Source organism: Kryptolebias marmoratus, linkage group LG4 (assembly GCF_001649575.2).
Source record: "Kryptolebias marmoratus isolate JLee-2015 linkage group LG4, ASM164957v2, whole genome shotgun sequence".
NCBI lineage: Eukaryota > Metazoa > Chordata > Actinopteri > Cyprinodontiformes > Rivulidae > Kryptolebias > Kryptolebias marmoratus.
In genome coordinates, this window is record NC_051433.1 from 25,422,023 (window position 1) to 25,435,891 (window position 13,869).

Consider the following 13,869-nt stretch of genomic DNA (forward strand, 5'->3'; position numbering starts at 1 on the left):
TTAAAGAAATGAACACACTCTTTTTACGCCTCACTCGATATTTATTGCTAGGTGGTGTGCAACGCAATCAAGTAAAACATACTTGCCAACTGTCCCGCATTGGGCGGGACAGTCCTGCATTGGGCGGGACAGTCCTGCATTTAGCCCCCCGTCCCTTGTCCCGCATCACCCTGTGCAGGGCAACCAAAAGTCCCACATTTGGCCCTGGCCTCGCCTGCCAGCCTGTAGCTGTGCTTCAGCAGAAAACACACACGCACACAGCCGTTTTGTCACTTTAACGCTATATTTAGCGAGTTTTCAGATCCCTCTAGCATTTTTTTAAAGTGACTAATGACAAATCTAGTGACTTTGGCGGCTAAATGTGTGAAAGCACTCATTCTGCAGCGTGCCGTATGCCCCGCCCACTTCCCAAAGCACTGACAGCTGTCAATCTCACAGCAGAGAGGAGACCTTCTCAACTCTGTGTCCACAGTGGCGCTCCCTCGCGCTGTTGTCCCACATTGACATTCCCAAATGTTGGCAAATATGGTAAAGACGCTTTAGAAGTGCTCAGAACCAAAATCTTCCCGTATGCCAAGCCAACTCTCTAAAACCCCAAATGTGATATTTATTGCAGTAAAGTTAGGAGTTTCAAAATATAGAGGGTTTATAAATGCCAGTGAAGCATCGCCTCCACTAGCTAAAATAACTTTGAGATCGAATAAAAATCTCTCATTCATGTTTTCTGTGTCATCTTCATAAAAAACAACTGAATGTTACTTTCAGTACCAAACAATTCACCACCTACAACTCCTCATTCTCACTCCCAGATCATCAATTCTCGATTCTTGTTCAGGAGCCCACTGCATGAGTTTTAAAAAAGAAAAACAAACAAGGTCTCATTTTCAGGCTTGCAGGAACTTTTGAGGTTGTATATAACACAGTTACAGGACAAGTTGTCTTAGTACTGCGTAAAATGCCAGCAGGACCTACGTATTTGTGTATTTTACTGTCTAATTGCAATCTTTTTTTCTTACAAATGATATATTTTTAAGTAGTTATAAAGTGAAAGTATGGCAAACAAAGTCAACACCAAGAGATTGAAAAGTAAACAGTGGAAAGTTTGTGGCTCCGTTACCACGATTTCAAATATCTTTACAAAGATACACTTTCTGCTAAGGTGCCATGCACACACACAAGCAAAGTTCTGTTGTGAAAAAAACCCTAATTAAAAAAACCAAAACCTTTTGTTCTGGAACCATGTAGAGACAGGATACAGAACTCTTCAGAACCGATGATACAGCAGCCTGTTTGGCACATGCCTGCTATCACTTTGTGCCCTAGAAACATAAACACATATGGAGCTTTTTTTTCTAAATCTGTCTCACTTTATCCTGATCTTGTCACTGTTTAACCTTAAAGGATAGTCTGGTCATTTTTGGAAGTGATGTTCAGTCAAATACTTATCAATTGTTTGTACCATATCAGCTGAGACGTCAGTCTTCAGTCTTCCTCCAGGCTAGGCTTATGGTTAGTTAACCCTCTGAAAGTCCTGGTTGGAATAATTGACCATAATTGACCAAAAATTATAATTTTTGTTCATATTATCGATGTATGTTTTTATCTGTTTTTTTTTTCTTGACGTTATCAATAAACACAACCATTCCAGACAAATTCTAAAACTTTTTTTTTAACTTTATTTCAAATCCTCCCATAAACTATCAGTCATTTTACCCTTTACCGTTTCTTCAGGGGGCAATCAACCCACTGTGACCCATTATAAATGCTTTTTTTTTTGCACCTTTTGTAGCCCAAACGTTGGGTTGCTGAAGGCTGCTGCTGTGGCGGCAGCCGACGACAGTTGCAGACGCCCGGGTGGACTGGGCTGCACCGACCCGTGCTGTGGCCGTTGTCGGCATCTGTCTCTCTGTGAAACCCGTTTCAAATGGTTCGACAATTTCATTTTTCTGTTCAGCACAAAATGAAACACACACTTGCATTGTACATGAGTAAAGTTTTAGAAAAAAAAAAAAAAAAAACTACTGTGGCTGACATGTGACAAAAAAAGAGCTTCTGAATCAGGCGTGGGATGGAGGGTCTTCCCAAAACTGAAATTTTTCTGGACTTGTCAAAAATTCCATTTTTCTGTTCAGCACAAAATGAAACACACACTTGCATTGTACATGAGTAAAATTTTTAAGAAAAAAAAAAAAAAAACTACTGTGGCTGACATGTGACAAAAAAAGAGCTTCTGAATCAGGCGTGGGATGGAGGGTCTTCCCAAAACTGAAATTTTTCTGGACTTGTCAAAAATTCCATTTGGACATCCTGAGGAGGAAAAATGTCCTTTTCTCAAAAACTGCAATATGATACGTAAATTGTCGAATGTTCAAAAAAAAAAAAAAAAATTAAAATAAAAGAAAAGAATTTAAAAAAAAAAAAAAAAACATAAGGCCCTTAAAGGGGCTAAAAAAGTCATTTAAATTTGATATTTATTTTTTATTGTTAGCTTTAAAAAAAAGACTAATTTATGGTGGACAACATAATATTAATATTAAATAGTATTTTTAGCAGATATGTCAGGTGGTGGATTTTTTCCCCCAAGGAATAAATATTGTAATAAAGGTAAAGGACCTTTCGAGGGTTAAACAAGGATCTATTTTACATTGTTTTTCATGCTTATAAAACAATTCTTTCTCTAAAATTTCATACCGGTGTAAAAGAATATGACATGAGCTAATATTAGGCCTCTACAGTTATGCATGACACTGTTTGTTTAGTTTGTCACCATTTTTGCAACCAAACAGCATCTGTGTTACTGAGTGAGTGCATGTGTGGAGCATCAAGCGTGAATATTATGCTGATGGTGCTGAGGCTGTTGAATGTGTCAGTCCACCTGCTCAGCATGTCTAGGTTGTCAAAGGTTTACTCAACTTTTGGTGGTTTGATACATTCAGCAGGGTAAGGACACCAACATTTACTCAGTCTGAGCTCAGCACATAAACATTTGCATAGTCGCACAGACGCTGTTTGGTTGAAAAAAAAAACAGCAGCAACCCATGCACACAGGGTGCAAAGGTTTAATATTAGCTAATGCAGCTTTTTTCACACCAGTATGACATTTTGGAAAAATCAAAAGGTTTTATAAGTCTGAAAAACTGTATAAAACAAGACTTGTTTGACTTAAAAAAAAACCTTCTGCCTCTTTCTCCAGCCTTTGTTGTCTATGACAGCTATCACGGCTCAAAAGATAGTAACTACTCCTAACTATTTGACAGAACATCACTTCAAAAATTGTCAGACTCTTCATTTACCTGTGTGCTGAAATGGTTAATGACTGAGATGAAACTGAAATTGGTATTTCAAAAAAGAGTGTTTGGAGACTTTTTAGCGTAGATAATAATGTTGTTTCTCTATATTTTGACAGTGATTGCCAATAATTTAGATGGTCTTGCCACCTAGCGTTGTGCCCTTGCTATTTCAGCATTTTAGTTAAAATGTAAAAATGGAGAAACACACACAGACACACACACAGAAATATAAACATATATCTGTCCAGAAGAGTGCAATCCTAGAAACAGCGACGATACTGCTCAGAACCTTGAAGATGAAGTTAAGAACTGCTCTTGTGGAAAGAAATGGGGCAAGTTGGGTGTTTATATATATATATATATAATTAAAAAAAAATCACTTCATCTCTGATTGTATTGACAAGTGTCAGTGGGGTTTTGAGAACAGTATTTGAACAGAAAGTTCTAGTTTGACTTCACTACTTGTGTCCAGAGTGAAAAGATCTAATAAACTGTTATCTTGACTGCCAGGAAATTTAGAACTGCCCTTTATTGTTTTTTGAAGGAAGAACTATAATGGCTTTTGTGATCCTCCACATTTGTCTCACTTCACTTTCTGATCAAATTTATAATTTCAAACTTCAAGTTATATCCTCCTAAAGTAATGTAGGATAGAGCATCTGAGTCCTGAGCCAGATTTTATTTTAGTTATTAAAGCCTTCTTAAGGAAGGCATCTTTAGGTCTCCTTAAGATCTTTTAGGTTTTTTTTTTCTTCTTCTTTATTTTTATATTATATGATTTGACTGATACTCATTTTTTTAGTTCTGGCCATTATCAAATGAAATGGTAATTTGTTAGACCACATAACACCAACCAGTAAATCATTTATGCATAAAAGGCACTTAATTTTAAGAAATAAGCAAGTGCCGTGCCCTCATGTAACAGCTGGTAAGATTAATTGTTTTAAATTGTAATTTTTATGCAATTTGTTACCAGTAGCTTGTCCCAAGGACATCATTTGTACTTATTTCTGTTTTGAGCTTTGAAAAATAGCAGCAATAGCACAATTTGACACATAAAGAAATATTTTAGCACAACAAGGGGATCTAATAATAACAACTATTACCTGAAATTGTTCATTCAGTTGATGATCAGCTGAAGTATGATACAGCACTAAGCTCCTGTCTCAGATTTTTTTCGCCCTTTATGATACTGTTAATTTAGTGTAAATAGTTTTACCTATTACAGCTTCATATTTTTAAGATATGCTGCTAACTGGCTTAGAGCACCACAGTAAAAACTGAGTAATGAAAGCAACCAGTATATAAAAAACAAACAAAAACACTTGTTTGAGACAGAATTAATATCTTACAAAACTTAGACATTAGAGATGATGTTGGATTTATGCACAGAACCGTATTGTCTCTTTTCTTTCTTGGGAACTCTAAAACTTGATTCACACTTGAATTTTAACAGCAGCAATATTTTATTTTTGTTTTATAACACTGTAATAAAAAGGTAAATACTTGTCATGTCAAATTCTTTGAACATTTATTCAATTATGCAAGCCCAATTCCAATGAACTTGGGACGTGTAAAAACATAAATGAAAAAAAAGATTACAAGGATTTGCAAATCCTTTTTTAACCTTTATTCAGTTAAATACACTACAAATACATTTTGGGAATGAGTCGCAGGCATCAAATTCAAAATGAGTAAATATTTGCAAAAAAAAAAAAGTTTTTCTGTTTGTACATTAAATATTTTGTCTTTGTAGAGCATTCAATAGTGCAGCAGATAAATGAATATTTCACAGAAATCTTTCAAATCTGGAAACAAGCACCAAAATTGCCACAAATACTCCTTGGGGATTATTATCATCCTTGGGGCTATGCCATGATTGCAACCAATGTTCCTCTCTTTCATGCCATCAACAAGCTGCCGATTGTTCTGGATCCAGCGAGACTTGATGAGGGTGGTGGTGTAGAAGAAACTTTGAGAATGAACAAGGCACAGTACCACCAGAGCTGGTGGCACACACCACGAGAACGGCAGGGTGTGTTTCCAGCAGTTCATGAATGTACTAGAGAGGGGAGAATCCACCTTCTATGACACAATCAAGACAAACCAGATAGACTTTTTCTGACAGGAACCATCCTCAGTTGGTGCATCAAAGGAAAAGGTGCTGAAGGAGGACTGCCAGCTCTTCTCAAAGCTCTTCATCTCCTGCCAGAGCAGAGAATGTGACCGCTTTCTTTCAGCATGAGAACCAGGCATTCCCTGCTGCTCTGAGTGATGGTGGGTAGCTTCCCACCTGTCAGAAATCCCAGCTTGCTACCATTCTTGAGACCCATGTTACTGTGCCTGACATAGAACCACAAGATGACACAATCATCATTGATGGTTCAGCACTAGTGAATAGTCTGCCACCAAGGACCTCGAAGACTTTTGAGGAGAATGCAGTCTTTGATGTTCTTCCAACCATACAAGGCTACTTGACCAAGTACAGGAGGACAGACTTTGTGTTTGATGTCTACCAGCCATTGAGTCTAAAGGCTGAAGCTAGGTCAAAGCGAGGACGTGGAGTCAGACGCAGGGTGACAGAGAAGGATTGTCTATGGCCAAGGACAGGACCAGTACATGACCTGTGTGTCTCTCTTGCACTGCAGAAGAAGAGGAATTCTCTTCTTCCATTCCTTCACTGGCAGCGATGTTGTCTCAGCATTCCGTGGGAAAGGGAAAAAGTCAGCATGGCAAACATGGGATGTGTGTAACGAGGCTTCTGATGTCTTCAGCAAACTCAGCCAGTGCCCACCAGCAGTAGAGGATGATGACCTCAAGATCTTGGAGAAGCTTGTGGTCATGATGTATGACAGGTCCAGTACAGCTGATGGTGTTGATGATGCCAGGCTAGACATGTACCAGGAGATTCCTCCTACTCGAGCAGCTCTACTGCAGCATGTGAAGCGTGCTGCCTACCAGGCAGACTGCATATGGAGTCAGTCAATGGTATGGCAACCAGAAACACAGAGTCCTGCTGAATGGGGCTGGACCAAGAAAGGTGATCTGTGGCAGATCTTCTGGACTGAGCTTCAACCTATTGCAGAGAGCTGTCAACAATTGACCAAGTGTGGCAAGTCAGAATGCCATGGACGATGCAAATGCTGCCGCTTTGGTCTGACCTGTACTGGACTGTGCAGCTGTAGATGTGATGTGTAGGGGTCCAACTTACCATGGCGGCAAATGCAAAGACAAAAGGACTGAATGTCTTAAAGTAGATTAAACATCTTGTTATTTTGGACTGGTGACACCTGTGCTGTGGACATTAATCTTTTGCAGTTTCATGTTATGTTGCTGAATTAGATTGGCCAATTCAAGATGACATTATTTTTGTACCGGTACACTCTGCATAATAGATGTTTTGCTGTAATTATTATTAGGTGTATTTTTTCACCTTTTTACTTGGAGTTAGTCAATGGTATGGCAACATGGTACAAAGAAGCCCTAAAAAGAATTCAAAGCTATAAATTGGATTTTCCCATGGTCAGAAAAATAGTATTCAATACCAAAATCATCCAAATCGGTCCAGGGAGTCCAATTCTGTAGAAAAATGTGTTGCTTATGCAATAAATGGTGGCCATTCTGAAATTTTAAGTGGCTAATGTTTTTTTTTTTTCCGAATAAATGGTCCAACTAGGATAAACATGCAAATTTTGGTGCTTGTTTCCGGATTTGAAAGATTGTTACAGCTATCTGCTGCACTACAATTGAATAAAGGTTGAAAAGGATTTGCAAATCATCATATTCTGTTTTTATTTACGTTTTTACACAACGTCCCAACTTCATTGAAATTGGAGTTGTACATGGATAAACAACAAACAACCGAACACCAAAAGGTGTTTGCTCAGAGATCTTTAATAACCAACATTACAGATTTAAAACTGGTCAAGGACTTTTTTTTTTCTTTTACCATGAGAATAAACCAACTGTGTTCCCTCCTCATATTAGTGTAGTATCAGGGGATTACACTAAGGGATAAAGGAAGACTGCACGTCTTGATTTGGGACAGACTTTTAATAAGTTGAGCTCTGATTTAACCAGAGCTGATATTTGCTTGACCCCTCCTGAGACCTGCTGGTATTTCTAAGACTTTAGGATTGATATGTCTCCCTGCTATTTATTCTCTCGAGCCGCAGAGCAGCATTTAATTAAAGGTCAAAAGTAGTCCCTGAAGCTCGCTTACTGCATCCTTTGCCCAGTGTTTTACAGGTGTGGCGATACTGTGGAGGGGGGATTTTTTTAAGTTTGCTTGCAGACATTATGAACATAAGGAGAGGTATTTATTACCTTTTAAGGTGGAAATAATTCAAACTGCAAAACGTGTTCATGGTTTCTGTCCCATTCACCAGTTTTGCAGAGCTTTAGCAAGAAGCCAAGGAACACAGTGTTGGTGAGAGAAGGTCAAGCTGTGGTTCTTCTCTGCGGCCCACCGCCCCATTACGGAGGTACAGTAACTCTTTTCAGCTGTCTGCTGTTGTTTCCCATACCTGTTTGCCTCAGCAGTTTTTATTGTTCCTCTCCCTGCTGCTTATTATCTTCCTGTGACGGCGCTGTAGTTCTTTTGTTTCCAAATCCCCTCACACTTCCTTTTTGCCACCACTTTTCTTCTCTGTCTCAGACACGTTGTTCTCCACTTACTTCACCTTATCTGCCAGGCTGGGGACATTTTATTCTCTACCTGCCCAGATCCCTGCTTTCAGCTGTGGTTCATATTGTCACACATGTTAACCTTCAGCCCACTTCTAGACTAGACTCATGGCTAACCTACAACCCCAAGTGTAACAAACAGAACAACAATAATAGTAATCATAATGCATTTGTGTTATAGATGCCAGTTGCTAAAATACAGCAAAACCTTTGTATTCTGAATCACCTCACTGGCAGATGAGCCATATTGCCTTGAACAGATCAGAGCAAAACCCTCTTATTATTATACCAAATAATCTAAGGCCAAACAGGTTTTTTATCATTTTATTCAAAATCCTTTGTCAGAAATACTGAAAAACAAACATTACAGAAAAAGATCTACAATATACATCAATAATACAATTATAAAACAGGAAAAATATGATTTTTTTTAAATTGACTCTTGTGTATAAAGAATTGAGCCTGATATGTTTTGAAAAAAACATCTGGAGGGAAGAACCCCCTTCCCTCCAGCTGTCCTTCACTGAGTACTGTGACTGAAGAACATCCATTATGTCTCTATATTTGGACTGACACGACTCCCAGTCAATACTGTCCTGTGATTTTGTTGTGTCATAGTTTATTATGACACAAAGTAGAATTTTCATTTTGCAATCAGTCCACAAGATGGATTCCTTTTTTGCTCTTGCATTTGCCACACGTGCGCTTTTTCTTCTTACTGCATTTATTGTTCACACCAAGGTTTACATTTTTTGTGGATGCTCTATGCCTTCATTTCTGATTTTGGTGTATTTTTTCGGACATAGCTTGTACAGCGTTTTGAGTCGTTTTCTGCACTTCCATGTGGCTGAAGACATTTTGCGAAATGGTAGCGTTTTTAAGGTAGCATCTCACTGCTGTCGACTAGTAGTGTAGCAGATTAGTAAAAATACACTTCAGTTAATGATGCAAGCATCAAATTTTGCACCAGTGCTCACTGTAACCCTGTCTTCAAAAAAGTCCATGCACAATTTCAAGATGGCTGAAACTTTCACTGATTTTTGATGCTTTGAGTGTATAACAGAAGAATTAATATGCCTAATTTATATGGGGCTATTAGCATTTGGGACACTAATCTGAACTAAACTACACTACAACTAGTACTAGTCTACCATTTTGGAGTTAGTGAAGCAAGGTTAGCTGACACTGAACCCCATGCTGAGTTGCACAGCAGTGAAGTCACCAGTGTGCCCTGGTTGTGCATTGACTTCCACTTTTTTACATATATAATATATAAATTATAATCACACAATTAGCAACTTAAGTTCCCATTTGCATGAGAATTGTTAGTGTCAAAGATGTCCATGTCAATGAACATTGTTCTATTGATGTAAAAAGATATCCATCTTTGTTTCTGTATATTTATATAGACGTTTTATGAAACATTTCATTGATTCATGGCTTAGTTTTGCTTTCTGATTGTAAATGAAGTATGACGAACCCAAACAAACACTTCATAACACAAGCAGAGGTGCATGATATGGTTTGTGGATTCCTGATTGGTGTCCATCTTGAAAAAATGGCCACCATTTTGGAATTGTGAGTGGACAACTGGGATTTTTTTCAAGAGTTGGCTATAGAGAATCTATGTACCAAATTTTATGCTTGCATTACTAACTGAAGTGTTATAGTGAAAAAATGAATTTATCTGCTACACTATATTTGGTGAATGGGATTTACAAGAGTCTCCAGAGTGTTTAAAAACATTCACAGGAGTCATCAATTTCCTCACTTGAGTTGCAAAGGGTTGCAATGTTGTTGCCTGAATTTTGAGTCTTTGTGGGTGTCTCCCACGTGCAAGAGCTGTATTTTGACACCTGCAGAGGAGCTCTCCTCTGACAGAAAATATGTGCAGGTCTAAAAACCACACAGATGACAAAAAAAATTTATTGAAAAAAAAAAGTTCCAAATTTGTCTATCTTGATTTTAAAACTATATTCCAGTAGATTGAAGGCTCCAGCATACTCTATAAGAAGTCAAGAAGTCGGTTCGTGGTCTCGTGGTTGCAAGACGTTCGTTTTCACACACACTTTTCATCGTCCACGACACTTGGATCAGAGCTCACAGGAAGCTCCTCCCTCCTCTTCCAACTTTAAAACAGGTTTTTTTCCCACTGGGTTCTTAACTCTCCTTGATTTGCACAGACTTTTGCATTCCTTACCCTGCCCAAGACGTGTTTATTAAAATGTCTGAGACAGTCACAGCCTGTGTCTCTGATCGGCCTTTTTAAGTTCCTAGGTTTCTAAGTTTTAAAGACAGCTGTATTTTCTAACAGCCTCCAGCTGCTTCTTAGCGGAGCAGTAGAAGCAAAATGACTCCATTAAAGCTCACCGGCTTTTCTACATTTACACGCCTACAACAACTTCTGACCAATCACATGATACTTGGCACAAACTGCTATGAGAAACAGTTCGGACCCTGGCCTTGTGTCATGAAGGGGCAGATGAAGCTTCTACACAAACAAAAATGATAGAATTTTTGTCACACAACCATGTGAATGAGAGCCGACTTCGTGACTTCTCATGGAGTATGGAAAGGCCTTAACTTATACATGTGGGGGAGGCTGCCTGTCAGGATCGGGAGTTACACAGAAGAACCCTGAACGCAGACTCATCTTAAAAAGGAACTTAATTTATTAAATAAGAAAAGTTAACAAAACAAAAGCTGACGAGGCAGCAAACAAATAAAGAACAAACTAAAAACTAACAGAAACAGGATTGGGAACAAGCAGGACGGAAACAAACAACCAGTAACGATGAAGCAAATAACAATGAACCAGTGGAGTGTGGAAGGCAATGACCGGGTTTTAAAGACTGAGGGTAATTAGGTAAATGGAGACAGGTGACGTGATTACAAAGTGGGGACAGGTGTAGGTGTGGCAGGGAGATAAAGAGAGAGACTGAGGTGAAGCAAATGAAACAAGAAACAAGAGACAAGACAGTAACCAAACAAACCAACAAACTAAATAAAAATAAAATAAAACCATAACACAGGAAAAAACCCAAATCACCACACTGCCAAGGTGAGTGCAGAGGGGGCTGAGGTGAGTAAGATGTGCAAAGAGAAGGGCAGTGAAACAATGTGCACAGCCTAGAATACAGTTTAGCAAGCCACGCACATAAAAACAAGTCATGATAAAAAAAAAATGGTTGTGCAAATTGCAGCCACATGGCTTTCTGGTCACTTGGTCACAAACAGCTGAAAAATTACAAAATTCCTCACAACACTGAGTCAAGTTTAAGATGCCAACTAGTTTTTACCAGTCCAGTGAGATATTACCTCTATGTGGATATGTTTTAGAAAAAAACAAATAAAAAAGATTGTTTTAGACAAACAGCATTCCCGTGTGGACAGGGCCTCAATCTGTTCTCATACTTTTGGCCCTGGTTGAGGGCAGGTCTGTTGGCTGCTGTTGCAGTGTGAACGTTTAAATTATGGCTCAGCTGTGAGTCGGCTCATGTGTCTGGGTGCTTCTGATTAGCGGGCTCCCAAAGTGCTCTGCACTCCTGCGGCTATTTGGTGCCCACCAGCACAATTTCACGCCTCCACAGCAGCCTCTCTCCGTTCTCTGTTTCCAGCCCGAAACCTGCGGCCATGTGGAATTCCACACATTAGCATTTTGTACCCTCGCTTCCTTCACCCCTGGCCCTTGGAATGCACCCATCTCTTTATTTCTCCCCTTAAATGGAGCATAGTCACACATTTGATGGGATTTGCACTGCATGGTAATGCTAGCTTGAGGTGCTTCTGAACTGGAAAGTGGTACAAAAATATGTTTTTCCTCAATGCCGAAAGCTTTATGTCAAGGCTTTTCTTATGCCTGTTGAAGCAGTTCTTGGGGAAATCAACAATGCACCTTATTAAAGGAGGAATTATGTAAAGCTTATCTGGACAATCCATACAAAAGTGGCCTAAAAGGAGCTGAGTTTAGAGCTAAACTCTGTCGGAGGACATGGGATTACGCGCCTGCAAGTCCTCTGTTGCTGTGAGACTGCAGCTCTTAAACAGAGCCAGTCTCTGATAGTCCCTAATCATGAAAGGTCTGTCAGTTCATGCCCTGACTTTCCTTGTAATGATTTTAAATCACAGTTTTCCCTCAAGGAAGCAAATGGAACTTTTTAGCAACTGACAAGTCAGAAGAACTGACTGCAGAATGCCATTTATCTGATACAGGACAGCTGCTCTAAATATATTGTCCAATCCCTGCAGACCTCTCTCCCTCTCTGTCTCACTCCTTCTCTGCATGTGTGAGTTTTACTGAACGCCCCGACTCTGACATTCTTATCCTCCCTTTACATTTTTCATTTTGACACAAGGCCTTATTAATCTGAGAGATAAAGGTGTGGAAGTTCTGAATCAATATTTACTGTGAAATATTTAAAAGAGACCACAGTAAAGAAAGGAAGGTAGGATGAAAAGAAAAGAAAAAAAAAACCCACAACCAGGCAAAATCGATTCTGACTTTGCAAGTTCTAAATTTATGGCACAGAAATATTGCCTTCCACAGCAAAGATAAGGTGAGGATCACTGCATGCATTTTTCAAAAGATGGGCTGAAATGATCAAAATTAAATTTGTCAAACTGGCCATCAAGAAAAAAGAATGAAAGAATGATAAAACTGCTTTGTTTGATCAAGACAACACAACAACCACCCTACTTTAAAGTGGTTTGTGGAAATGGAAACTTATTAAATTAAAGACCTAACATTCTTTGAAGGAATGCACATCACCTGCCACCTTTCATGTCAGAGTTTTAGCACTAATGATTACATTTAAAAAAGTTTCACTGAAATGCATCCAGTGGTTCATGAGCTATTTTGCTAACAGACAAACAGGATTGACTCCATTAGTTAATGCCAAAGTTTTAAACAAGGATCTGGGTAATGAATAACACATCTGATATGTGTTGTGAATGACTCACCTAGTGCCACACCAAATTTTAGCACTAAATATGTAAAATATACTGATTCATAGCCATTTTTGTGTTTTCTAAGGTTAGCTGATTGTGGTGGCCAACTTGGATTGGATTGGCTCCAAAAGTAAATCAGTTGTATTTGTACATCCAGTCAGTATTTTCTGCAATTTTTATTAAAATCCTCTCAATGATCCATGAGACATTTTGCTAAGAGACAGACAAAGCTGACTTTCAATAACTAATGCCAAGATTTTAAACAAATAACATGCACAATCTGTTAGCACTCAAAATATGTGCTGCAGAGCCATCTCAACTACTAACACACCAGTGTTTTGGTCAACACTTGTAAAATTGACCGTGTTAAAGCCATTTTTGTGATTTTAAGATCAGTCAGCTATGGCAACCATTTTAAGTTGGGTTGACTCCAGAAGTTAATCAGATGTAAATGGGTATCCAATGATTACTCTATGCAAGTTTTATTAAAATTTGTCCAGTGATTCATGAGATACTTTAGAAACAGACACACAAACACACACACACACAGACTCAAGCAAAAACACTATCAATCATCTTTACCTTTCAGCAACAGGTGATAAATATTTTAAGAAATAAGACTAATAAGATTAGCAGTCAGGCTGAAGGAGGAGTCCTATCGGGCGTTTTTGGCCTGTGGGACTCCGGAAGCAGCTGACGGGTACCGGCAGTCCAAGTGGCATGCGGCTCGGGTGGTCGCTGAGGCAAAAACTCGGGCATGGGAGGAGTTTGGAGAGGCCATGGAAAAAGACTTCTGTATGGCTTTGAGGCAATTCTGGTCCATCATATGGCGTCTCAGGAGGGGAAAGCAGTGCAGCACCAACACTGTTTATAGTTAGGGTGGTGTGCTTCTGACCTCGACTCGGGACGTTGTGGGTCGGTGGGCCGAATACTTCGAAGACCTCCT

At 39.1% G+C, this 13,869-nt stretch overlaps 1 protein-coding gene across 1 annotated transcript in view; it reads left to right on the forward strand.

The window, feature by feature from the left end:
- Positions 1-13,869, forward strand: part of LOC108242231 (contactin-4) — a 186,696-nt gene that overhangs the window by 106,504 nt on the left and 66,323 nt on the right. Inside the window, exon 5 of the mRNA XM_017426966.3 lies at positions 7,679-7,774. Coding sequence (XP_017282455.1) covers positions 7,679-7,774 — 96 coding nt within the window. The remainder of the gene's footprint in view (positions 1-7,678; positions 7,775-13,869) is intronic.